The sequence below is a fragment of the Ciona intestinalis genome, chromosome 3, assembly GCF_000224145.3.
Source record: "Ciona intestinalis chromosome 3, KH, whole genome shotgun sequence".
Lineage (NCBI taxonomy): Eukaryota > Metazoa > Chordata > Ascidiacea > Phlebobranchia > Cionidae > Ciona > Ciona intestinalis.
The window spans coordinates 2589824-2617348 of NC_020168.2; the positions used below are offsets into that span (position 1 = coordinate 2589824).

General features: G+C 38.2%; 1 protein-coding gene across 1 annotated transcript; it reads left to right on the forward strand.

Moving 5' to 3' along the window:
- Window positions 1-2179: 2179 nt before the first annotated feature.
- LOC101242752 (delphilin-like) lies at window positions 2180-27514 on the forward strand. Its single transcript, XM_004225783.4, has 24 exons — window positions 2180-2347; window positions 3462-3580; window positions 4001-4130; window positions 4189-4431; window positions 4569-4726; window positions 4791-4875; window positions 4985-5094; window positions 5939-6024; window positions 11876-11945; window positions 14853-14950; window positions 15350-15594; window positions 15893-16121; window positions 16558-17250; window positions 18527-18640; window positions 21118-22265; window positions 22350-22911; window positions 23183-23251; window positions 23924-24132; window positions 24355-24441; window positions 24852-25007; window positions 25581-25710; window positions 26268-26376; window positions 26743-26920; window positions 27270-27514. The coding sequence occupies exons 1-24, from the start codon at window positions 2210-2212 to the stop codon at window positions 27321-27323; spliced, it is 5220 nt and encodes a 1739-aa protein (XP_004225831.2). The 5' UTR covers window positions 2180-2209; the 3' UTR covers window positions 27324-27514.
- Window positions 27515-27525: the final 11 nt, after the last annotated feature.

A 27525-nucleotide genomic window follows, 5' to 3' on the forward strand; every position in this document is an offset into this window, starting at 1 on the left:
CTTAGTTTTCAATCTGCATGACATGTTCTTTGCTTTTTCGCTTAAAATAAAATGTAATTTATTTTCTCATCTATACCACAAAAAATATAAAAAATAATTGTTTTTTTTGTGTTTAAGGCTAAGAACAAATGTACAATCTTTTTCCACCATGTCTGGCTCTTGTTTGGAATTAGCAGAAGGAACTAACATAATATAACCAGCATGTACATCGTGTGTACCTGGCAATTATCGAATGCTGCATTATTTAAACTGAGTACCGGTCGGATAAATGCAGTTGCTCGCAGCGACTGAAAACAAATTTAATTACAGCCTTAACAACATGGCGTGGCTGACATTGCTCAATATCTTGCATTAAAACCAAAACAGCAGCAAATTTATTCTGGTTAACTCGTTTTTCAACTCATAGAAATATGACGTCGTGTGAAACTAAGCAAATGGTATTTTTTGACAAAAAATTGTGTGTTTTCTGCCTAATGTTTTGTTTAATTTTCACAATCACAGAAAATATAATAAAACAAAATGAAACGAAAAAAAGGCGACAGTCGTACTTTTCGCCCTTTTCACCGAAAAAGACGATTGTTGAGCGATTTGAAGAATGCCAAAACTTACCAACGATTCTTTTATTAAAATCCGAGATTACAAATTGACCAATTGGCTTCTGGTATGATCATGAGCGTTTAGTTTTAATTTCAATAATAATAACACTTATCCCGATGATGATAAAGTTCAATGCTCTCTTGTTGGATTCTGAGTAATAAAAGCGCTCGCAGGCCGCGAACAGAATCTCTAAGCCGGATTATGGGTATACAAGTACAACGCATACCCGCCGTAGTGCGGTTGGGACATTTTGAATGCTAACTAGAATGACAAGATGTCAAATATAAAAACAAGTTACTGTCCGAAACTAGTCAACAAAGAACATTTTATTTGAACGAAACAACTTAAGCGAAAGTGAACAAAGAATTGTTTATTTAATGAAAAGTAAAAACACGCAAAGGCTAATATTCTTTGTATTGTTTAATCTTGAGTAAATATATAACACGTAAGGTTGCACGTTTTCGTAGTGTCTACACACATGCATGAATTAATTATACGAAGAAAGTTCAACCTTGCAAGTTCGTGTTTCTATTTAGAAATGAAAAATATTTTTGTAAGGGTGCACCACTGCTGTTGCATGTTTGCGATAGTCTGTGTTGGACGTTTTCATGAATACTTGTCTATTGGACGCCTCTGGCATTAAAACAACACCACGGCTTTAGTCATGCTGATGTGTATTGTGCTGTTACCAGCCTCATATGCACAATCTAGATAAAAAAACATACTGACGCAAAATCACCTATATATATGTATCTTCTACATGCTGTTTAGTAGTATAACAGAATGGTCTCAACTTTTATCAAGTGATTATTATTTTAGGCAACTGGCGTTATGCAGATGTTGTTGCTCGGATGTTACATTATTCATGAAGCTGTGTATGAAAATGAGCTGCTATTCCAAATGGCTAAGCACCACCTTGAAATATGCATTGTTTCGTGCACCTTACGATCGAGCCATGCATTTTTCATAAGCTTATCGATCCTACGCAAGTCATTCTATCGGAACTTCCAGTCGTACTCATGGGATGGCATGCAAACGGTAGGCTATAAGGTGTATATGTATGTTTAAAGTTATAGGTAAATAGATCTTTTAAACAAATCACAATATATAAGAGAGCATATATAGGCTTAAAATTTGTTGCAGTATATATTAGGAGATTTATCTTTGTGACCGGTGGCTTTAATTAAATGCCAGGTTGTGAAATACGGAAATAGATATGAAATAAACAAAGCGTCGCTCTAATTCTTATTGAGATTGTCGTCGAGATTTTGACTCGAGAGGAATTCCCGAGGACCTGCAATAAAATGAAGCTGACAAGTTTACGACAGACTTAATACGTACCGTCAATATCTTCTTTGTCTTAGTAAACGCTCTCTGTGAAAATTGCTCTTTACAGTCGTGTTCACCGACGGCTTAATTACTCCCGTAATTCGTCAGTGGAATTATATTTGTTGCCCTTGACAGCTGCTTACTAGGAAACCACGAGAACTTAGGGGTTACGTGGTATCCTTGTGTCTAAAAACCAACTTGATTTACTGAAGTAATTTCACGCTAACCGATGTTAATTCGGGCAGGAGATTACATTAGATAACATCGATTGCTGCACTGAGAAATGCCTGCTCGTTACCCTGTGTGGCCGGGTTCGTTCGGTTTTATAATCTACGGTTGTGGACCTTCGTTCATCGTCGACGTCCGCCCAGGTAGTGTGGCCGAAGAATCAGGGTTGAAACCAGGAGACCAAATACTACAGGTTGAATTTATTTATTAATAGTTTTATTTTATATTTTAACCCGAACGTCTGACCCTTCACACAGGTATTTTTACCACAATCACGTATGAACAACTTTTATTTATTGTAAAGCAATATCCATTGGATGAATTAGTTTGTATTAGAACAAAAGATTAAAATCACATTTGTTTCAAACTTTTTTAATGCTTTACTCGAGGTATTTTAATTTGCTGCAATAAAGTCTCATTTGATACCCGGTGTGTCATGACTCTTTTACATTTACTTTCCCACGCTTACGTAATTTGTATCTGACGTCATTACATGCCAACGATGGACAATCTGTTCACATTAAAACACATTTACAGCAACGCAACTTACGTCTAGCCTATTTCACGTGCTCTATATATCTATTCGATGTATAGTAATGTGGGGAAGATGGGACACCTTTGGCATATAATATTAAAATATCCTGATCGTGTTTTAAAAAATTAACAACGGACTACAGGAGTAGGGATACGGTTTAATAATTCTTTGAATGTTCTTTGTTTACTACCAAACGGGGGAGAAAATAGAATGAAAAGGTGTCGCATCTTTCCTCATCCTACTATACTGACATAACACTTGTATTAGGATAGTTAGAAAAACGTGATAGAAAAAAATACAATAAACGCTACCCGCAGAATCACTTTATTCCCACCCAGATACAATATATCGCATGAATGGTTGTGAAAACGTCAAAACTTTTGTGCTTTGTATTTCTTCCCGCTATCATCACTTCAGGCAACTCATTCAGTCGAGCGCCTAAACTTCGATAAGTACGGCGTCTTCGGCAAGCATTTTGTTAATTGATCAAGGCGTGCTGCTTGCCTGTACTCCCAGTGCAGCGGTTTAATGTTTAGAAGTTTCAATTCTGGCCTACAATGCTTTGAACTGTATATCCTAAACTGTTATGCTCTTTGCACTGGTCATTTAAGCAGAAATTAAACAGTCTCAAGATCGGACAAGCTTTGAACTGTATCCTAAACTGTTATGCTCTTTGCACTGGTCATTTAAACAGAAATTAAACAGTCTCAAGATCGGACAAGCTATATACCAAAAGTTTATTACTTAAGTATATCGAATATATTCAACACAGGTTAACGAGCAAGAAGTTGGAGATTGGGACGCAGAACAAATAATCGAATATGTTGCTGATATTCCAAGCATACCACCGAGTTTGGGTGTTGTATCTCGACTGAAGGAAGTTACATTGTCGTAAGTTGTGTTTTTATAGCGGTGGTTAAACCTACATTTTACCAACCCTGTGTCGATCAATGGTCAAGATACTGCTCTAATGTCGATTTAGGATAGTGTGTGAAAATACCCTTGAAGATAATTTAATGCACATGAAGTTTATCCCACGGTTACCAGCTTGCACGATCGCACAAATCTGATAATTCCGTTTCAATTTAGCTATAATGTATATTAAGCGGGACAAAACACTTCGTGCTGGTTGGTCTTCAATCGATTCCACTCGTTGTTTTTATAATTTAATTCTTTGACAATTTTAGGAAAACTTTAACCTATCTTCATATAATAATGTGTATATAACAAATTTTTTTTGACGTTCTAGCTTGAATGTTTGTTTCGCCAAAATGAACAGTTTATTTCACTACCTATGTCTTTTGCTCTTAGATCCACCACGTCAAAGAGTCCAACTTATGGCCTGACGCTGATAAGTTCTTTACCAGTTCGAATCGATCACGTGACGCAGAGAAGTCCTGCCTTTTATAGCAATATTAAAGTTGGAGATATTGTAATAAAGGTTTGTTGTTCCTGCTTAAAAAAGGCCGGGTTTAAAATAATTGGTAAATACCTTTTAGATCGACGATGTTTACATCACGAGCGCTTCTCAGGCGCGCCAGCTGCTGGAGGAGAGCAGTAGAAGTGGCGGGTCACAAGTTGGCGTAATACCTGTACCAACAGGAGAATCCACGAAATTCCCGATGAGAAAAATAACAACAACACCAATATCGGACAAAATAAAAGCAGAAACAAACACGACATCACACTTTGATAACCAGCTGTCACCTGGCCAACAAAAAGCGAGAGAATTCTTACATAAGGTAAGTTTTAGTTTTCTTTATGGGATTTTAGTAGGTTCTTTATGAACAGAAATGTTAAACAATTGTTCGTGGTTAAAGGGATGTAAATTTTATTTACCAGCAAATGTAAAAAACGGCTCATAATTCCTCATTTTCAGTTTAAACTCTCCCTTAAACACGACCCAGTTGAAATGCGGAATGTAGTTGAAGCAATACAGAATTACTCCAGTGTTAAAAACATGGATGGCTTCGTTGAACAAATCTGCAAAAGTTTACAGAAAGTCGAAAAACGGAAGAAATTATTGGATGAAGTTCGGTAAGATTTATAAGATTTTTGATATTCCCTGCACATTGCAGTTGTAAAAACTTTCTTTATTTAGGTATTTCATTCCGAATCGAGATAAACATGATTTCGACAAGCTTGTAGACAAATATTGGCCAAACGAAGAGGATAAAGAACCAGCGGTGAATTTTTGACACGTATATCTTCTATCAGTATTTTTTTATATGTAAATTCAGTGTAACCAAGTACCGGTATACTTTTGTGGGTGTTTATAAAATATTTTTTATTTAGTTTTCCAAAGAGGATGAAAGCAGAAGATCACTGAGGATACCTGCAAGTGGTCGAACTGATGTAGCGATTCAGAATATTTCCCCAGAAACGACATATGTTGAAAAAGTCAGGTAATGGTAAAACTGATATAGTTTTATTGCCAGAGATATTCAACTGTATATTATAACCGCTATATATCTAAACAATTTTCGTGAAAATGTTCATAACATTTATATTAGCCAGACGTATAGTACAGTTTAGTATTGTGGTGTGGGGTAAGATGGAATACCCGAGCTCGGTTTTATAATTTGAAAACACAGTCTTCTACCTAATGAGCTGAAAAAAGAAAGGCAACATGTCTCATATTACCCCACGCTATACTATATCCATTAACTTCGAATAACGTTTCGTTTATTGGCCGCGACTACATTGCTCACTACCGCTAAACAGCGGTGGCGCCCATTTCTAACCACGAGACAAGTTCTCCATAACGAAAGAAAACGAGCTTAAAACCACATGAACTCTAATTATTTAATGTTCGTGCTTTTCGAAATGATGACTTTAACATTGCGCCTGCCAGCACTCTATTATACATTGAAAATACATTAAACTATGGTCATGGGCTATAAGCGTAAAAAACGATACACAAATTCGTCTCAAAGCTTTAGAAGCAGATTCCAACGCCTAAACTTACGCGTTTACCAAATAAATCGTGGTACATTATCACATTTACATTGAGTGGTGCGCATCGGATATTAAAGGGAATCTCGCTCCAGTGATTTCTCATCAAATAACTGATGCGAGTAATGAGAAACGATGTTCTTTCATTGCAATGTTAACGACATCCTGTTTAAAAGTTCTGCAAAAAGTAACTTAACCCGTATGTGTTATGTTTCGAAGACGACTTTTAAGTGGCCACACACTTTAACTTTTACGCGAGCTTCACACAACTAATTCTCTTCCATTTTCACACAGATCCGTGCAGGTTAAACGAGGATCCCGCAGTTTCGGCCTCACTCTGTGTGGACACGCACCTGTCTCTATACAATCAGTAGACGAAGGTGAGTGAGGGTTTTGTTTTGATCTCCCCAACTTACTTAGGGTCGCAATAGCTTTGAAAACTGCAAGTACTCGTCGTTCCTCATGACCCACGCTTGTTACACTGTACCACAAAGTTTAGAAACGCTAAAATTTACCCCTCTGTAAAAACAATGAGCGTCGTTATATCCTCACGTTTCGGTGTGTCAGGTTACCAAACCCCCCCACGTTTAGCCCCAACCCACGTCCCTATGGTCGTCATACCACACCTGGTGGGCCACGCAAAGCCCATTATTATATATTTAGCAGTTAATAATAAATCACGATGACTAGGGTGGTTTCGAATTCGCTTTTTCCGTTTATAGTTATTGATATTTGCAGAGTGGCTCCATTTATTACCTTCAGTGCGGAATGTTGTTGTATTTTACCTACTAAAAAAAACCTTAACGAGTATGGATCGGTATTTCTTTATGTTTATTTTAGCTAAACCTCTGCCGCGTCAAATGACGATACCAAAAATATATATAGTTCTGTAGGGTAGGATGCAATATACCATTAGCACATAATACCCCATATTTCCTAATTGTGATTTTAACAATTAAAACGCGCTTTTTATAACTTTTTTTATTTGTTTACACTAATTTGGACGATACAAGAAAATGAAAACATGGTCCATCTTACCCCAAAATCAAGTCTAAAAAATCTAAAGACAGACAGTCCATTCAGTCTGGATTTTAATACATGTTTTAAAAATTGAACTTAAAAGCAATGTGGTTGTGGTGAAGTGACAAGTGTGATTCAAACGCAATATTTTGACGACAAACTTAGAACGGATGTGCGCAGATATGCCTCGGTGGTAATGATGTCATGAGAGGTTTCTTTAGATTCAGGTTAAGATTGAATCTTTACTGAGACGAATTGGACAGGCATGAAATTTGTGGGATGGGGTATGAAATTAGACAAGCTTTTTTGAATTTCATTTTTAAATGACGTGACGTAATTTTTATTTGACTTTTCGATATTACGGCAACAAAATCAGTAAAAGTGCAGAATTACGAAAAGGTGAAAAAGACAAACCGATAGTTTAAAAGTTTTGCATTGAATATTGTTGTTGCAGGCGTGGTAGCTTGAGGAAAGGCGAGATATTTTATATCTAACGATTCTAATTTATCTGACATAACTACAGACAAGTTGTTATTTTGTATATATGGCGCGAATATGCTAAACAAAAATTCTAACGTAAACTTGAATTTGCGTTGGCCAATCACAGTACCTAAAAAATGATAACGATTCGTGTATTAACGTATTTTGAGCTACAATCAAAGTTCTTGGTCACTGTGAACGTTAGGGTAATTCGCAGTTAGGAAAGTCGAGTTATTTCGGTAAATAGCGGTGCATCAATTTTCCAAGCTAGCGCCTAAAATTATTGCCGGCTATTCACTCTTGCCCGTCTCCTGCGCGGGCGGGGGAAGTTTCAGACGTGTTGTATTCAACTTAGCAGTCTGGGTGTATGCACCAAGTTACAGAATGTTACGGTTTTGCCAAAAAAAGTAAAGATAGTTTAAATTTCGTGTGTGATTTTTAGTAGAATATGGATTACTAAATGTTTCACTAAGATAACGTTTTAGGCTAGTTTTATGTTTTAGAAATGCTAGTAACTACAATTTAGTATGAAGTCAAATAAATCAAGCTAATTTAATAAAGGACCCTATAAATTAATTAAAGTTGTTTATTCCTACTGAAACTAAATCATTTTTTGTTTTTATTTAAACACCACTTACGTATTTTGCAACAGTACTCAATTAAGATCAATATCCGTATCGTTGCGGTTTCAACCTGTACGTGTCGTGTGAATTATTACTTCTCGTTGAATGATTGATCATCCTTGAAATGCGAAGGTTACGGTTGTAGGTTTATATTGTTATATCTCGCAATCTCGGAATGTTTCAGTTTATTAGCACTCTTTGGCAAAGGTGGGGGAAGATGGGACATTTTTAACTCAATTTTCTCGTTCCGTTTATTAGTAAACAAAGAACATTCGAAGAATCATAAAGCTATATCCTCACGACTACCATAGACCGTTGTTAATTATTAAAAACACGATCAGGATATTTCTATATTCTGTGCTAAAGGTGTCCCATCTTTTCCCACCCTACTATATATTTGTATTGTCATGGTGGCGAACCTTTTAACTTGATCTCGATATTATGACGTAATTTTGTCCCATTGTTACGATGACGTAATGGTTAGTGGAAACGTAAACTCATGTGTCGCAACTTGGGCGAGTTGAGTGTCGAAAAGTAACTTTTGCGGTCAGTTTTCAAAATTACGTTTGCGACGGTGTAATGTGACCACTTATGCACAAATTGTTATGTTGGTGTCAATTTGAACGTAGATTAGGTGGCGTTTATGACAAGTTTCAAAAAATTGCTGCTGTCACTTCTTTACATCTAGCACAGGCGTAAAACTGGTTACGATTTCCGTAAATATTTCCATAAAGTGTTGAATCATATCATTTTTATTTCAGCCAGTGTAATTTGATCAAAACTTTAAATTTTACGTCCAATAGTAATATGATATGATTGAACTGTTTTGACTTTAATTTTAAATGATACCCTGTTAACAAGAGTTAATTAGCCAAGCAGGTACAAAAACACTTTTGGTGCGCAACCCCTGAAATAGACAGTATTGTTTCTATTCGAATTGTGAAGGAACAGTCAGACAACAATATATATGCGAATTGTTTGTTTTGGTTTTGAAGTGTTGTGTTGGTGTTTTTATAATTTTAGTAAGTGTCTTTAAATTTTATTGCAATGCTATTCGTACACTGTACTAATACTTCTGAAGAGTCGGCGAATATATGTTAACTTTAACATTTCTTAAATTCGTGATAAAGTTGAGAATGCAAAGCAAGCTTGAGCTTACCTTCTTATAAAACCACAAAGCAATATGCTCGGCTCTATTTACGTAAATTACCAGTTACAGGTCCGGCTGGCAGGTGCAGTATGAAATAAAGTAGGGTGGGAGTAAAATCTCTGTGATCTTGGTATATAGTAGCTTTGCTGTGTGCGTCATAGGCCTTATATCCCAGATCAACAGAAGAGAATTGGTGTTAGCAGTAACGGTTGGAGCTTTGTAAAATCGCGTGTTTGAAATATATGCACACAGCTAGTGCTTAGATCTTAGAATATTGTAATACACAGAAAGCGCTTCCTGTAAGTCAGTAAGCCTCATTTTCGAATTTCCTTTGTTCAGAAATCGGAAGCTTTGCGTTTGATCAACTGTCGGCGTTTGAAGAGCTACGTAAGCCAAGATGGAGATAGCAAAGCTTTATTAGCCGTGATGTAAGCAAAACAAACCAGGAACTCCCATTTATTGTTCTCACGCTATAGGTATGACGTCATATAACGGAAGTCGATGGCTGATCGGGAAAGAAAACTTGTCAGCGATCTTATCTATGAGCATGATGGGGTTTCCTGCGGTTTTGCAGAATGGTGTATCAGTGTGGTATTAGAGGGGATTTAGATCAGACATTTGTATTAACAGTGATTAGAAAGTTGTGAACCGACATTTGCGCATTTATGTTAAGATTTGCAGATATTTAAACTTTCTTCAATTTTTCGTGAGGGTCAGGGTCACTTTAATCTGATAATTCCGGCGCCTTGTGTCAAGCCTAGAGGCATCAACCGATCGGCGAAGTAAAGAGCCTTTTAAATTTCGTTTGTTTACCGTGTCACCGATACCACAGACTTACTGAGTCGACCGTTTCCACGGATTAATTGGTCCTGACTTATTGGTGGCAACAAGCAACACATTTTCTCGCCAATTCTCCCGCTTAACAGGTGGACAGCGCACCGCGAGTTATTGCCCGTAGTACAAGCAGGCCGTAGATCCGATTTTCGTAATATTGGTTCGTGTCTCAGATTGCGGTTTTGGTTAATTTCAGGTTTAACCTTGAATGTGGGTCGATCTCGAATGACATTGAATAAAGCGACGCCATGGTAACCCTAGAAGGCACTTTGGGTAAAGTCTTCCGGAAACCACGGCGTAGTTGGACGGCACATTAATTTGAAGTTTACGGGTCCGTCTGCTCTGCGGTATAATCGTATACACACAGCTTATTCGAGTGTGACATATTTTTGCAAAGTTTTATAAAATGTTTCACATAAGATAACTTCAGTCATCTTGATCCATGCTAATTGCCACGTTTAGCGTATTTCCTATATCATGTTCGTGATTGACAGTCGTTTTGTACCCTTTGTATGCAATTTCAAATTAAATCCGCCATAAAAATAGTTCGGTCCCCAACCATCGACCGTTGTTGTTGTTAAACACAAGCTAATCACTATACCGATCTCTCTTCGGTAAAAGCGAATGCTGGAACGTTATGTGGTTGTCAGTCTCGTTTGTTTTGGTACGCTTGCGCATCCCCAGTCTTGTAGGCAAAGCGTTTGAAGTCAGATTTGCTCAACGAAACAATGTGCGTTCCGCTCGATCAAGTTTACGTAATCGCCAGTACAATGGCGACTTAAAAATTAGGTGATTATTGCAAAGTGGTGTACGTACGTAATTACAGTTACAGTTTCTGTTTGAATTTAGTTTAGAAGTTAGCCTATGTTTTGATTTCGTTTAATAAACACCGTGTGTTTTTAAACTGTTTGCTGATTCGTTATGAAAAATTGAAATGACGGTGCAGTTTCGCGAACATGTTTTTACTGTTATTTTGCAAGCAGTTTGCACTTCGTTTCATGAACTGTAACGGTTTTGCAAGCGGAGATTTTAACGATTGGTTTGTAAGAAAATTGGTTTAATAAATCGCGCTAATTGTTGCAAACCTAAGCCACTTGCTGACCGTGGTGTAATTAACACAACTTTCGTACCGCCCTTTGCTCGTAAATTAATGAACTATTTCTCCTAAGCTGTTATGTTGTTGCGATCTGGTCGTACCTAAATTCCGGGCATTATTACATTAAAATGCGCTGAAAGACACCTAGGGGTCTGCGGTCTGGTTATATGTAGTTTTATATCATAATAACGCCAGCAATTGAAGGTTGGTATAGGTACTATGTAACCAGGTTACGTCAGGTTTAAATTTAATCCACAAGTCAGAAATACTTATAACCAGTCGTAATCATGTCCTTGACACCGGTGTAATTGCCATGTATATTGCTTTGATTGCGTTAAAACGTTGGTTTGTGTTTTGAGCCACCCCTCCGTTTTTGCAAAGTAGTGTGGCTGATGACGCAACAGGCTCGCCGGAGTATAATTAGCCACTCTCTTGTCTACAAAACAATTAGATTGCTTACGGTGCGTTCGCCGCACCAGTTTAAGTGCGCCCAAGTATTTTGGAGCGATTTGTAGGGAGTTGACTGGATTTCCTTGTAATCTCTAGTTAACTTACACTGTGTGTTACTAAGAAAAATGCCGACCAATGCTTTATTAAAGCAGAGTCCCGCTATATCATTTTATAAGTCATAACTTTCTGCTACACCAGGATCTAGGCTTTTTACCTTAGCTTAATAGATAGTATCGTATGCCATTAAGTTTTACTTGAATACCAAGTGTGTTTGCAAAATAACGAAGTGCTTCCTGAAGTCAAATTTGCTTGAAATTTTACGGTAAGTGTTGAATGTCACACCCGATTTCTATTTTCCTCACTATCTCGCAAAGTTGGTTGCAAATTTTTAGTAAAAAAATGTTTGAGTAAAATTGTAACTTAAGCATGAAATTAGACGATTTTTTAATAAGACGAATACTCGTTTTAAACTTCGGTACGAACTCGTATATATCCTCCCACAATTAGACCGCAAGCACGTATTGCCTTTTTGTGTTTACTGAGGCCAATGCTTACTAAATGATTCATGTACTTTTCAGGTTCACCCGCATACGAAGCTGGTTTGAAAGATGGGGATTATATTTTAGCTTTGAACGGAATAGATTTAAGGTTAGTGAACCTCATCTTTATAACTTAGTAACATTTTCCGAAGCACAACTTATAAATAGTATACTGTGGGGTAATATGGGATAGTGTTCGCCTAAATTTCATACTTCCTGATTGTGGTTTGAACAATTAGCGGGTCACGTTTTGGGTTTATATAACTTCTAAATAGTTCTTAATTATTTTTAAATAGAACGAGAAACAAAAAATGAAATAAATATATCATCTTACCCCACCCTACCGTTTATTTACTTTACCTACTATATATGCACAGTTTTTTACATTTTTAAATTACCCCAATTGGTTTCTGGTACATGAACACTTTTTTTGCTCTATACAGCCATAAAGGGCATCTGAAATTTTACAAAACTGCTCAACCAGCCAGGATTACCATTCGCTAAGATAAATTAGTGCTAGTGACGTGTTAGTAAATTCTCGCCAGCAAGTTTGAGTTGATCGATCACTACAGTCCAAATATTCGTTTGCCGACAGTTCTTGTTCCAAGTTTAAATTATGGGGTCGTTCGAATGCTAAGTTAACAAGCAAGCCACTTAAACCAGGATGTAAGGATTAGTAGAGTACGCAGGGTTTTGCAAGAGAACCTTTCTTTTAAAATGCATTGGCAATATATATACGCCGTATGCGCGACTTCATAAGTTACAATTATAACCTGTTTGAAAGTTAAAAAGAGCAGCAAGATAGTTTTGAATAAGCGATTTTTTTTAAATATATTTTGTAAATTTCGGACGCAAACAATTTCTAAGAATCGATTATATAATCTTGAAACGTCGCGTTTTACAACTTAATGTCATTAGTCGTGATTTAATGCGAATGTCCGACCCTGTGTAGATCAATCAAGGTGTATATATGTAAGTCACTTGGGTGCCACATAAAGCCTCTACAAAAGCTGCGTCACCTGTAGAGATTAGCTGCTGATTTCGTCAGTTCGACTGTTTATAAACAATACGCTGTGCTGGTTTGGCCACACGTTCATGGAAAGTAAGAGGACACGCTTGCAAACCACGTGACCAGAGCTTTTGTCAATTGTTTGACAGAAATGAAACTTTAGTAACAAAAACTAAACAGGTACGGTAGGACAGCAACATTTTTCGTCTTTAGTTTTATTGAATGTGTGCCCGTGACTTGCGCGTTGGGATTTTGCATGTTGAAAATATTTGCATACTTGTGGTTTGTTTTGCAAAGTTAGCCAGGTAAGAAGGTTAGAGAACCCAAGCCTGCCAAATTTTTAAGGCGAGTCAGATTTCGAAGTTTGCAAAACTTTCTGCATTTGCAATATTGCGAAAAGTTCTGCCATATATGCTCATCTTCGTTCACAGGTGTATATTTTGATTTTTAAGTATAGTTTCCTTTTTGCGCGTTGTTGTTATTCATAAGGTTAATCCAGTTTATACATCGCCTTTTACTCTTGATCGAAATAACCCCTAAAACGGAATCGACGGATCATAGAAATTGAACGGTTCGGTATTTAATATTTAATATTTACCACATACGTGTTAATAAGGTTTCAGTATTTTGAAAGTTATAGTAGGGTGGGGGAAGACGGAACACCTTTAGCACATGATATCTAAATATCCTGATCGTGTTTCAAACAATTAACAACGGTCCATGAGAGTCCTAATGAAACGCCTTTATAATCCTTTAAATATTTTTTACTACCAAATGGAGTGAGAAAATATAATAAAAAGGTGTCCCGTTTCCCCCCTTACTATACATTGATTTCACGAAAATTCTCGATAAACGTAATTTTCGCTACGCTCTAAAACGAAGAAGTTATTTGCACAAATTGTGGTTTCACTTCATCTCTGAGATCTCGCTGACTCAAGCCAGTAGAATGCACATCTTAAACCCATATCGGCGTCATCTAAGCTTGCTCACTAGGATAGTGGTTTCCTTTCGTTGATTCGCGGTCACAATTTTGGTCTGCCTTGTTAGTGCTGTAATTTTGTTGATAAAATCGCTCTGTACACCGAAAATGCTTGTTCGTATACTCAAATTAAACTTTAGACTGTAAGCTCGTCGTAATAATTCTAAACTAAGGAGCTTTACAGACAATAGATTAGCCTGAATTGCGTTACGCTACCGCCACCAAGCGCTTTGTGTTCGTTAAAACTTTTGTTTTTCTATTCTGACTCATCAACCGGAAAATGAATGCCGTTAAACCAGTGTTACCCAGAATACCAACGCTCAAATTAAATTATTAAAAGATACTTTCACTTAGTGTCATGAGTTCTGCATTCGAGCAAAATGTTTTTATTTAAAAAGAAATAAAATAAAAAATAAACGGATTAAATAAAATGTTGTTGGATTTTTTGCTAACTGATGTCGAAATTTTATTTTAACTTTTATTGAATCGCCGCAAGGTTGTGTAAAGTTACTGATTTCAATTGACGCTCACACAAGCGTCATCTATGTTGTTATACCACGCATGTTTGTTTATAACAGGATGTTGTAATTACGTCGTCCATGTTCGTCGCGTCCGTTTACTTATTTCTGTTTACTGTTGATCTTCCATTACTTAAACTAAATCAGATATTCTATTTGAATTCGCCTTACCAAATCAGCTTAATAGCATACGGGTTCGGTTTGTATTCTGAGAAGCCTTGGCGTTCCTTTGAATTTAGCTGATGTTAAACAGTCTTATTGCTAAACTTTTAGCTTTAGAAAAACTTTCGATTTAGTGCAGACAAACTTAAATCCAGTCAAGTTGGTAATGCCTGCATACATTTTTCTACAGACCGTTGTTTCACCTGGCTTTACTATATTTTGTTTTTTGATATTATGTTATAGTTTTTTTTACAGTATTTTTGTTGTTTTCACGCAGAATATTCTAGTGTTAGCCATAGCTGGGTATACAGACAAAGTTATATCACAACTTCTTCTTATAATTTATAGAAATCTAGATCATACAAAAGCTGTTGCCTTAATACAAGGAAGCGGATCCATGCCTACCTTGGTCATACAATCATCATCCGGTGGTCTACCACAAACAGGTACTTGTGCATTACATTACTTATAGTACTGTGGGGTAAGATGGGACACTTTTAAAACATGATATCTAAATATCCTGATTGTGTTTTAAACAATTAACAACGGTCGATGGAAGTGGTGAGAATACGGTTTTATAATTATTTGAATGTTTTTAGTTTTTTTAAATGGCACAGGAAAATATAATGAAAAGGTGTCTCATCTTCCCCCACCCTACTATATAATTACGTTAACTCTTACTTTGTGAAAAAAACACATTAAAAATTATTTGAACAAATTTGTAAACCTAACTATACCTTATGAATCCAGTATTGCCCTTGACTACATTGTATTGCCTAACACAAGTTATACGTTTCAACTTAGGCGCTACTGTTGCATCTTACATCAACTTTTATAATCAAAAGGAACCTCTGCACTTGCTTACCACTCCCCTATGTACAACACACCCAGCTCTATTGCTGAGCAGCCATACTATCTTGTGCCGAAGTTCCACGGTTCCCAAGTAGCCGGCAAACCAAGCGGCTCGGAGGCAAGCGAAGATGATGCAAGTAATCTGTTATCGGTCGTTACCAGTCTTGATGACTGTAGCTGGGCGTCGTATTTTGTACCAGATAGTTTCACCATCCGAGGAGTTTCGTTTAAAGAACATGTTAGTTGTATTTGTCACTAAATGCAGTCATACCAATTACATAGTATATATAGTGCTGTGGAGTAAGATAGAATACCATTTATAGCACCTAAACCATCTGATCGTGTTTTAAACAATGTTCTTTTTTACTAATGTTCTTTTTTACTACCAAATGAAACGATAAACATGTCTCATCTTACCTTAATACGTGCTGCTTCTAATTTTACCGCCGGTGTGATATCTTTACCGCAAGTTCTTGATATTTATTTTGCACTATACTATTCTATGCAAAAGCTCAAGTAGCCTTTGATTTTTTCAGCTCATGAAGTTTCTTCCGAGAACAGATGTTTTGAAACTAAAGGCGACTTTGGAAGAATTTTCCTCGACTCGAAATTTGGACGTGTTTCTTGTGAACGTATATCCTATTGTAAAGAATATGTCCGCTGGGGGACAGAATATAATATACTATCTACAATACAGCATGACGTCACAGGAGAGGGAGAAATTTAAACAGAAGTTGGCCGAATTTGCTAAATTTAATGGGACAGGTGAATTGGCGGTTTTTAGTTATTAAATTTTACCTCAGTTCCTGCATAACTGTTAGAAATGGGTGTGTGTATACGTACGGTTACTGTATTTACAGTCTGGCGCCGTGGCAAAGTGGTTAGCGCGCACGGCCGTAACCCAGAGGTAATGGGTTCAAGGCTCGTCGCTGCTACCATTGTGGGCGTAAATGTGTCCTTGGGCAAAAAGACACTTACCGGCAGTTGCTCCAACCCAGTGGTCAGTATAATGGGTTGTCCAAATTATCAGCTATACATAAAAATCACAAAAAAATAAACCCATACAAAGTAACATACATGGTAACTCTTAAGCTGACACAAGGTGCATGAACACCCGCGTTATAAAGGATAAATTAGGTTACATTCATTCATGTGCGGGTTAGGTATTAAACAAATAATGTTGTTGTTTTAAATTCACTAGATTTTCTTGAAACTGGTGACAGCCGCTTAATGAGAAGTCAAAGTGAAACTACTACCGAGCAGCAGAGATCAAACGAAACCCGCCACCATCGCTCGTACTCGGAAACACCTTCCGAACATTCTAATCCGATAGAAAAACCAAGATCATCTCGCGTTCGCCGTAGACAGAGCTTACGAAACAGCGATACTGATTACTCGGTCGAAAGTTCGAGTGTTGCAGTGAGGTCTGCTTGGTCGCAAGGTGGTAAAGATTCTACTGGCAGCACGAGCTCAACGCCCACAAAAAGAAACAGGCGTCGACGTACCGTGGGAAATATACAGTACTCTACCACAGACAACACACAGGATATTACCGGGGACCATAGCCTCGCTGAAACTGCTATTGACAGCATATTGTCGAGTTCCGGACCCCAACTCGACTTCTTCGACCAGCAACAGCAAAAAGAGCGTCGTCGACGTCGCGAGCTTGCTCCAACATCGAGAAGACGCAGGAGCGTCGGAGTAGTGTCCTCGTCTCCTTACCCTTTATCAGAAGAGCAAATTCCTACTGAAGGAATCCTTCGGAACGGCCGGAAGAGGCGTTCAGGTCGCCGGACAGTAGAGATCTGCACGACTACGACCACCACCGAGGAGACGACGTATCTTACGCGGCAGTGCGCAGAAGAAGCTCAGGAAATCAGAACACCTGGCCAAGGTATACGCCAGCGGCTGTTTTACTTCTCCGCTACATTAACTTCTTTTTAAACTTCGTTAAGAAACTTTTTTAACGCTCTACGGACACGCGACTGGTGCGACGAAATTAGCGCGGTATAGGGAAATGTAAACACCGGTTACAGAGCCATCTTTAAATTAAGTTGTCGCAAGGCTACTACGTTGTATTAGAAAAAACTAGATTATCTTCAGCAATTAGAAAAGTATTTTCTCCCTAACGGTCGATCTATGTAGATAACATCTTGTTTTGGCTCTCTGTTTGAGGTGACTAACTTGTGACGTGATGAACGCGTCATCCACGCACGATTTAAAAATATTAGGCATCACTGAAACGTTATTCTGCTGGCAGTACTGCGACGTTACATGGCGAACCAATCGAACTGCCCGCCGTACCGACACATTGGATACCAGATCGTCTGTAACACCTGAACCGTGCGATTTTAGTTGCGAGGTACTCGCTCTCCTCGAAGACTTAACTTAACCGTATCGCACCGTCGCAGTAGGACGCGGTCGAGATAGCAAAAACAACGCTTGTCTGGAATTTTTGGCTTGTTTTTCTAAAAACTCGAGTGTCGAACGATGGTAGACAGTCAACGTAGGTTAGAGGAGGTTCCGATATACAAATCGCGAGCCGCAAGCTTTTTGCGAGTAAGCCAACGTTATTTGCAAGGATAAGATCGCGTTCAGTGTACAGGGATGCTGAGATCGTGGTTTATTTTTCAATTAAATCAGAAGTCGACTGGCTGCTCGAGACGATGACAAGCGACTGTAAACGCGGGGATTTAGGAGGGTTAATTTACCGTGTTTCTACTGAACCGCTGAATGAGCTTAAAATCGCAGAAATGTTAATACTGTAAGGCAGGTGTTTTGATACAGCAAAGTTTGTTTTGACGAGTAAGGACCAAACAAACGTAGTTTGACGTGGACTTTTTTTTGATAATGATATGCCAAACTGTAAGATTTCTTTTTTTAGCAGGTGTAAAAATGTTGTTATAGTTAACTTTACTTCGGGCGTTCATCGCCAACAAATCTACTTTAGTAAATATAGGGATGTTGAAACTTAAATATAAACAACTGAAAGCTGCCGTGTCAGGTTAGAAATGATAGTTTATTTATCCTTGTTATTATAACTTATTCTGTAAGTTTAAACTATACAGCAGCATTTTGAAAAAAAACTTTTTTTAAAATAAAAAAAACAAGTTTATGAGAATTCTAAAGCATCTTCTAACGATGGTCACATTGTATTTTGTCTGATTTAGGCGACAAGAAAAATGCCAACAAGAAGAAACAAAAAGCGGAACAGTCTTCACCCACCAAATCTGTGACGTCATCGAAAGATGTGCGGAAGTCGGTACCAGTGACAAGCATTGACGGTTAGTGGTTGGTTTTATCATTTGTGGTGGAATGAGTATTTTCAAAGATAATTTACGTTATATAGAGAAACGGTTTCGCTTTAAGCGTTATTTATGAGCGGTAATCGTTTTGTTGAAGCTAAATGCTTAGACATATTATTCTATAAACACAATTAACGGTTTGAAAAAGTGTTCCGTTTTACTTTCTGGGTCATTAGAGCCACCGGCTAAACACCAGGAAGAAAAATTCCACGGTTCACTTGAAAATTCGTTTTTCTTTGACGTCACCTAAGCTTAGCAGGTTCAGGCCGCTTGAGGCGATCGGGCAGATTTCCTTAGCGAGCTATCATTGAAACGATCTTGAGGAACGCTTTGCGTCATGACACAGGACGTTGTTATGTTTCTATGCCACTGATTCTATCTTACATAGCATGTTAACCGAGTTCACACCATCCATGCTAAATGTACATGAAAAAACGACCAGTAGAGCACTTTAGAGTGCCCATATTTTTGAATAACTAAAAATTGTTAACACAAACTTTATTCATCGCATTAAGCCAGCTTAAATTTATTGTTAACGAAATTCTCATGTTATATGCATATGAAAATAACGGTATATAGGCTTGTTTAAAAATATAATAAGTTCCATAAGGAAACTAAGTTTGTTTCAAACTAGTCAATTATTGTATAAATCAAACTTTTGTTAATGTTTGGGGTTCGGTCGATCGAGTTCAATATCTCACTCAAGTGTCGGTCACTTCGTGATGAATTGGTAATCAATAAAGATCGAGCACTGCTCCACCGGGACACTGCTAATAGTATCGAATTTTCTCCTCATTAGATAATAGGCAAAACTTGTATGGGCGCCAAAACACAGTTCGTTTGCTACTTAAACAGGCGGTTATGATTTTAATTAGAGGTTTACAGCGTGAATTTTAAATTCTATCTTCTCAGAACTTAAACTGTCTCAAATATTAAAATTGTATCTAAAACTTCATTTAAGAACTTTTTTAAAAGTACACTTTCAAAACTTTTCCGAGTGTTCTTTTTAAATTATAAGATAAATAAACTTCCGCTACCACACCTTACACGACCCTGTGTGCTGTGAAAATAATTATGATGACGTCACAGCAGCTAATCGTCATGTAGCGTGTATCTCAATTGCCCCTGCTGCAAAAAAACGTACTAATCGCTCTTGCGGTTATAAAATCATTGTTAGCGACTTTTAATACTGTGGGGGTAATATGGAATGCTGTTAGAACTGGTATCCCATATTTCTTGATCGTTGTTTGGAAAATAAATAACGCTGTTTTAGAGTAGCGGCGCTACTGTCATATATTCTGTAAATAATTTTGTTTACTAACACATAAGCCGATAAAAAAATGTCCCATCTTACCCCACCCTACTATATTTTGGAACTTTAAACGAATATACAAATATAAACATTCCTTTACTTGGTATAAGCAAGTAATTTGTAGAAGTCTTGCGGTAGTGCGTTTTTTCTTTTGCGTGAATTATTTAAACTTACATTCTCAGTAAACAGACCGATGAATGGTGTACTTAATTAAACTCGTTTCGCAATCCCGTAGGTTAAAAACTCTTTTCAAAACACGCAACATAGTAACCTGTTATTACGTAAACCAAAGTTAAAGCAGGAGTCGGCTAAACAAACAAATACGAGTCCCCTCGACTTTAATCCAGTTTCTTTCTTTGATGTGACAATTTATAGCATAAACAACAGGCGGACAGTTTAAGGCAGCGTGCAGCAATTTGACAGCATGTCTTCTGCCATGCGCGACGGGGCCTGTCCATTCAGTGTGCACGGGTTCTTTGTTTCAGCTGCCACATGATCCTGATCCAGCATTTCTCTAAAAACCTCTTGTACGCGAAAAATGTAACCCCAAACCACCCAACTCTTTCATTAGTGAACCCCTTGTGTGCCGCAGTTTGAAAAGCTGCGGTTGAGTTTCTAGTTCAGGATTTGTTCCGTGGTCTAACCAGTTAAACCTGACTAAACAAAGTGTTATCTCACCAAAAAATGCTCTCAAATAACTAGCACTCTGTATTACATTATTAACCACTTAATTAAGGCCACCCATTTAGTTACAATTGCTCGCCAACTGATAATACGCTTTGTTGCTTGAGTAGCACGCCACATAAACAACACTTTCATCAAAGACAGTTCATTTACGTACCGGATTTCGGCACCAACCTATCTTAGCTGGTATGAATGTGAATAGACTGTTATTGACAGGCCACAAGACGTGTAAAATACATACTTTTAAAGTACCACCGCACATGGCGTATGGCTTGCGTCGATAAAATAACAAACTACTTGATAGGCGCCGTAAAGTCGTTGACTTTGACCTTCCAATTTAAAATAGTACACGGAAACAAGTTAGAGCTGAATACTGTGCACTTGTATACAACTATCAGCACGTTTCCGGATCCTGTGACATTTTCCCACAGATTGTTTTTATCTGTCCTTTTATTTTTAGATGTGGTGTTAGAAACCAACTCGCAGGAAACGGAGATCGGCATCAAAAACCCCGGGGTTTCAAAAACTCGCTCACGCATGTCGACAAAGTCAACCAACCTTGACGACTTGATGAGGAATCAATCGACCTCCGTGCAACAACCAACGATACAGGAAGCACAAAATCCGCACTTGTTTACGCCAACCCAACAGCCCACCTACAACCAGCAGCAACCGGTTTCATCCGGTTTTAGATCCAGTCAGAGTCGGAGTAAGCTTACCAGCTCCTCTGAAGTAAGCAACAGTACCCGGCAAAGTAGCCTCCGCAGATCAGAGTCAGCTGGAGGTCATGACGTGAGGCGGGAACCGGAGAGCGGGGGCAACTGGGAACAGAGCTGTTTTAACAACATGCCAGACGAGTTGAGGCAAAAGAAAGGCTACTTGTCCTCAATCAAAAAGAGATTGACGTTTTCGAGGCCCCCGAAGAACACGGATACAGATACCTTTCTTACCGAGCTGAGCGCACAGTTTGACGAAGCTATGAACTTAATTGATGACATTGTACTTCCTGAGGAAGAGGAAACGATAAAGTATGGCGAGAAGTGGAGCTACCTTCCAAAAGCCGAACCAGAACCGGAGCTTGAAAGTACAAAGCAGGAAGCACCTGTTGTGACAACAGAAGAAATAGTTTCCCTTCCCGAACCGTCCCCCGTGGCAGAGCCAGTTTCGGGCCAAAGGTCCACAGATAGGGAACGTGTGCGAAGACGTCGCAGGCGGGGCACTGAGAGCTCAGTATCGAAAATTGATGATATGAGTAGCCCCCCAACGCAGTCACCCCCTATACCAAACTTTCCTGTTCCTGTTGCAGCTCAAACGTCGCAACAAGAAGAAGTTATCTACGACGTACCCAGACCCGTAGTAACTCAGACTCAAACCATGAGACGGCCACACATAAACGTTGAAAGACGCTCTCGTAGATCAAGAGCGAATCGACCACTGTCCATGTCAGCGAAACGGAACTCGGCCGAGGTTCGAATGCATGTCTGGACAGAGAGCGACATCAACATAGGGAAATACGAACTGGACCCACCCACCAAGAATGATGAGGGTCGAGTTACATTAAGAAGCACATCGCCTGTAGAAAATACATCTTTCTTCGACAGAGCCAAGGTAATGTGGCATTAAGGTTGGAATATTTAATTGAAATAATTAATTGATTTTTTAAAATATGCTTAAAAATAATGTTTGTTTCAGAAACGTAATTATCGAGTGTCCGGTATCAGCATGAACATGGAAGACATCTTCTCTGAAGCAGAGGAGGATCTTCACTCAGCTCCCCCGGAACATTCTCCTCCGACACCGAAGGAGTTGCAAAACAATGTGATCGGTGATCCGGATGAAGTTTACGCTCCGCTTCACGAGGAAGTACTCGCTCTCGGACTTGCGTATGATGAGAACGAAAACGGTGACGAAGAAGAGGTTCATCCGAAATCCTCCACTGTGCATAATGATGACCAAAGCTTCTCTTTGATTCCTCCTCCTCCCCCGCCACTCCCGGATGTTCTCTCTCCTCCTCCCATCCCTCCCCCTCCTCCACCACCTCCTCCGCTCTCGCCTCCAATGATGTTCAAAAACTCTCCTCACGACACCCCGGTCCGAATGTCTGTGAAGAGGATAAATTGGGAGAAGATTGAACCGGTGGACCTCGGGAACACGGTGTGGGGACAACTTGGGGAGGACTACGACACTATAAATGATGTTGTCAAGTATCTTGATCTGGAAGAGCATTTTGCGATGAAAAAGGCAAAAACTTTCAGTGAGTACATCATGTGATAACCATAAGGTTTCCCACACCTTTCCATCATCGTATATACCTACAGTCATATTATTACCAATATTAACAAAATGACCCATAATGGTGATTCGACGCATATATTGTCCGCTCCAATATTACCTGGCGTATCACCGCCCCGAAATAATCCTACCAAGGTTCAACCATAGGTTGTGTAAGTGTTGAGTGGCAAGTTAATAGGAAACTTAAGCTGTGTGCTCAAACCGTGACTTCACCTCGTTCGCTTTATTTGCAGAGAAAAAGACAGAGCCTGTGAAAAAAGACGTCATTTCTATTTTGGCCCACAAGAAAGCATACAACACATGTGAGTGTCTGCTTGCGGGTAAACCTAAACGCCAGCACCTTCAGTTATTATGTTCCGGTAAAACGAGCGTGTCGTGCTGAACTTCCAAATTCTCGTTAACTGCAATCTAGTCACCAAATATGGCCATTTGAATAAAGAAGTTTAATAGTCTTCGCATAAGTTAAATTTCTTCAAATAAGATTGCAAGTTGTGTATCTCTATGTTTGCGCAGAGAAATAGTGCTATATATAGTAGGGTGGGGGAAGATGGGACACTTTTAGCACATAATATACAAATATCCTGATCGTGTTTTTAAAAATTAACACCAGTCTATGGTAGCCGTGAGGATATAGTTTTATGATTCTTTGAATGTACTTTGTTTACTACTAAACGAGAAAATGAAGTTAAAAGGTGTCCCATCTTTCCCCACTCTACTGTATAATTACTTATATAGTATGGGTTGGGGAGACGAGACACCTTTAGCACGTAATATCCAAATATCCTGATCTCATTTTTAAACAATTAACAATGGTCTATTGGAGTGAGGGTACGGTTTTGTGTTCCATCCTCCTCCACCCTACTATATTTATCACAATAACCGATATAATAACCCCCATGTGATCCGTATGTAGCTGCCTTTACTGCCTTATGTTTTTAAAATTCCGTCAGCCAATAATCGTTTGATCTACTCAGCGATTCTGCTTGCACACTTGAAGATGACGACCACCGAGATCTCGAATTGTCTCCTCATCAACGCTTCGGAGGCGACGAGGAAGAAGTTAGACGTCTCCCACTACCAGCAGCTCCTCCTCTATGCTCCGGATGATGAAGAAGTTTTGAACCTTAAGAAATTTACAGGCGACCTTAGCAAACTAAACGAAGCCGATACATTAGCACTGAAGGTAAGAAACAGAAGCTGCTATGCTGCTGTTGTAATATCCGGCGCCGTGGTACAGTCGGTTAGCGCACCTTCTTCTTACCCAGAGGTAACGGATTTATTCATACACAGTCCAACGTCAACTTTAAAACGTGGCTGTGTCATTGGAAATATCATCTAATCTCGTATATACTTAACCGAAAAGCCGTTTTATCTGAGCTAACTAAAATACCAACTACATTTCCAGTTGGTCAGAATACCTGGTTATCAACTTCGACTTAAGGCTCTTGTATTTAAACATAGTTTCGCTGAAAAAGAAGAAGAAATACAAAAAGTAAGTTTATTTATCCTTGTTTGTTATTTTAGAGAGCCTTTAAGGTCATATAGTAGCTTTATCATTCAACCAATTGTAAACAGATTATTTGTTTATTGCAAGTTTTTCCATCTTGGACTATATAAAGTGATGTGAGGGAAAATGGGACACCTTTAGCACTTAATACGCAATTATCCTGATCGTGTTTTAAACAATGAATAACAACGATAAGGGAGTCGTGAGAGTACGGTTTTATAATTCTTTAAAGGTGTTTTGTTTACTACCAAATGAAACGAGACAATAGAATGAAAAGGTGTTTTATCTTCCCCACTTTACTATATAAACGTAATTGCTATCATGAGTGCACAGTTTGTGCAAAGTTATCAAATACCAAAATACAAAAGTAACGACTAACGAGGTGTCCGTTACAGAACTTAGAGGTGATTCAACGCGCATCAAACCAACTCCGCAAGAGCAGAAAACTTGCAAAGATACTTGAGTTCGTGCTTGCTATGGGAAACTACATGAATCAAGGCCACATAAGGATATCGAAAGCTACTGGATTTCGTATTCATTTTCTTGCAGAGGTTAGCGTTCATGCTTGGTGTAAAACGTGACATGGTTAAAGTAGATCGCCGGATAATCTCTCATGAGTCGAATTATCACACACCGCTACTTTACCACGATGGAGATTTATTCTCAATCTCGTAGTTTATTTTAAAGCATTTCTGAAAACAATAGGATTTAAGGCTGATTGTAACACTGAGATCTTTGTATTTTGAGTTGACCATTTTGGTAGAGTGAAATAAAGTATTGCTTGCAGTGCTCTGCTGTTATCTTGTTTGAATATAGTCATATGTGGTAAGATGGGACACCTTTAGCATATATAGCTTTAGCAATATCTAACTCCTGATCATGTTTTAAACAATTAACAACGGTCCATTGAAGTCGTGATAATACGGTTTCAAATATTTTGCATCCTTTTTGTTTACTACCAAATGACGAGAAAATAGATTAAACGGTGTCCCATTTCCCCCAACCCTACTGTATTACATCATTTTCTTCGGTCTACCGGTGGCTTATTTGCTGCAAACAGTATGATTGTCCTGTTATTTAAGAATATATTGGGTACTTAAATTAATAGCGGAGTTTTCATGCAGATGGATTGTACAAAAACAAGCGACAACAAAATGACGTTTCTTCATATTCTTGCTCGTGCTGTGAGCTCGAAGTTTCCCGAAGTTCTAAGCTTCGCTGATGAGTTACTTGACGTTAAAGCTGCATCACGAGGTGAGCATATGAACGACCACTTTACTTCCGAAACAAATTTAAGACTATTTAGAAAATGCTCAACCAAAGTTTCACTTTGGTCTGATTTTAAATTATTTAAAAACAGTCAAATCGTTAATATAAAAGTACCAATGTGTCCATTCGTGTGATTTAGGTGAAAACCCAAACATACACAAAGCTTAAACACAGATTTTACCAGTATGTTACTAAAAACCCAAATTAATTAGGTCTTGTACCCAAATGAAAGCGTTATTATGATCCTAATATATAGTAGTGTGGGGAAAGACGGGACAACTATAGCACACAATATTCACCTGGTCGTGTTTTAAACAATTAATAACGGTCTATGAGAGCCGTGAGGATACAGTTTTATAATTCTTTGACTGTTTTTTGTGTACTATCAAATGAGCAGAGAAAAAGGAATTAAAAGGTGTCCCATTTTACCCCACCCTTCTATATATATGCCAGACATTGCATACAACTTCAGAACCGGTTCCATACCACCGCATTACATTGTAATATATTTACCTTATAATTTTAACTATCTCGTCCTACAGTTGTGTACCCGGTCGTCCTTGCTGATCTACAACAGATAAGGAAGAATTGGCTTCACATCCGGGATAATTTGCTCGAAACCGAATCCAAAAAGAAAGAAGATCGATTTAAGTAAGTCTCTTGCAACTGATGAATTTTTTTATGCGTGTTTTGGACTTGTATTTAAATTTTAACAAAAGTCAGGATTAAATATATATGGTAGGGTGGGGGTAAAAGGGACACCTTTTCACTCTATTTTTTCGTTTCATTTGGTAGTAAACAAAGAACATTCAAAGCATTATAAAACTTTATCTTTACGGCTTCCATGAACCGTTGTTATTTGCTTGAAACACGGACTGAATATTTAGATATCATGTGCTAAAGGTGTCCCATCTCCCCAACAGTACTATCTGTTTTTATGACATTTAGAAAAATATAAGCGTTGACGGGTGCAATAATTTTGGAGCAAAGTGATTTAATTTGCGTTTTGCGACCCAGAATCGCAATGGAGACTTGTCTGGTGCGTACAAATGGTTCCATCAAGCAGTTGGAGCAGCTACATCATGCAACCAGCAAGGAGTTTAATAAGGTTGCGCAATACTTCGGCGAAAATCCGAAAAATATAGGAATGCAACAGTTTTTCAACATTTTTGAGGAGTTTATTAGAAAATTTCAAGTAAGTTAGTTTTAAAAGTATACACCATGCATGCTTTAAAGGCTGACGTAAAGTAAGCTATATTCTTAAACATAGTAGGGTGGGAGAAGATGGGACACCTTTTCAATCTCAATCTCAATTTCTTTTCTCGCCCCCTTTTGATGGTGAAAACAGAAATTTCAAAGAATTATAAAACTGTACGTTCACGACTCCCGTAGACCGTTGGTATTTGTTTAAAACACGATCCGTATATTTAGATATGGTGTGCTTACACGGTGTTCCATCTTATCCCACAGAACCATATATTGTTTATTTTATTATAACCCTTCTATGTATTAACAATCTTCCTACTCTTATTTTCTTGCTTTAGAAATCCAGTATGGAGATATCTAAACTTATCAAAAGCAAGCAAGCAAGTTCTTAAATAATATATGCAAATCAAAACATGAAAAACAATGCTGGTTTACCAAGTCGCCACTACAAGCCAAAGTCTAATTTCCGCAGAACCATGCTCGCTTTAAGAAATGGTTGCTTTTTTATTCCTGTTTGTATTGAACGCAAATGTTTAACTGACGTGCACTGTTCATGTTTAAATAAACGTAACAAACACAGAAATCAATTTATGT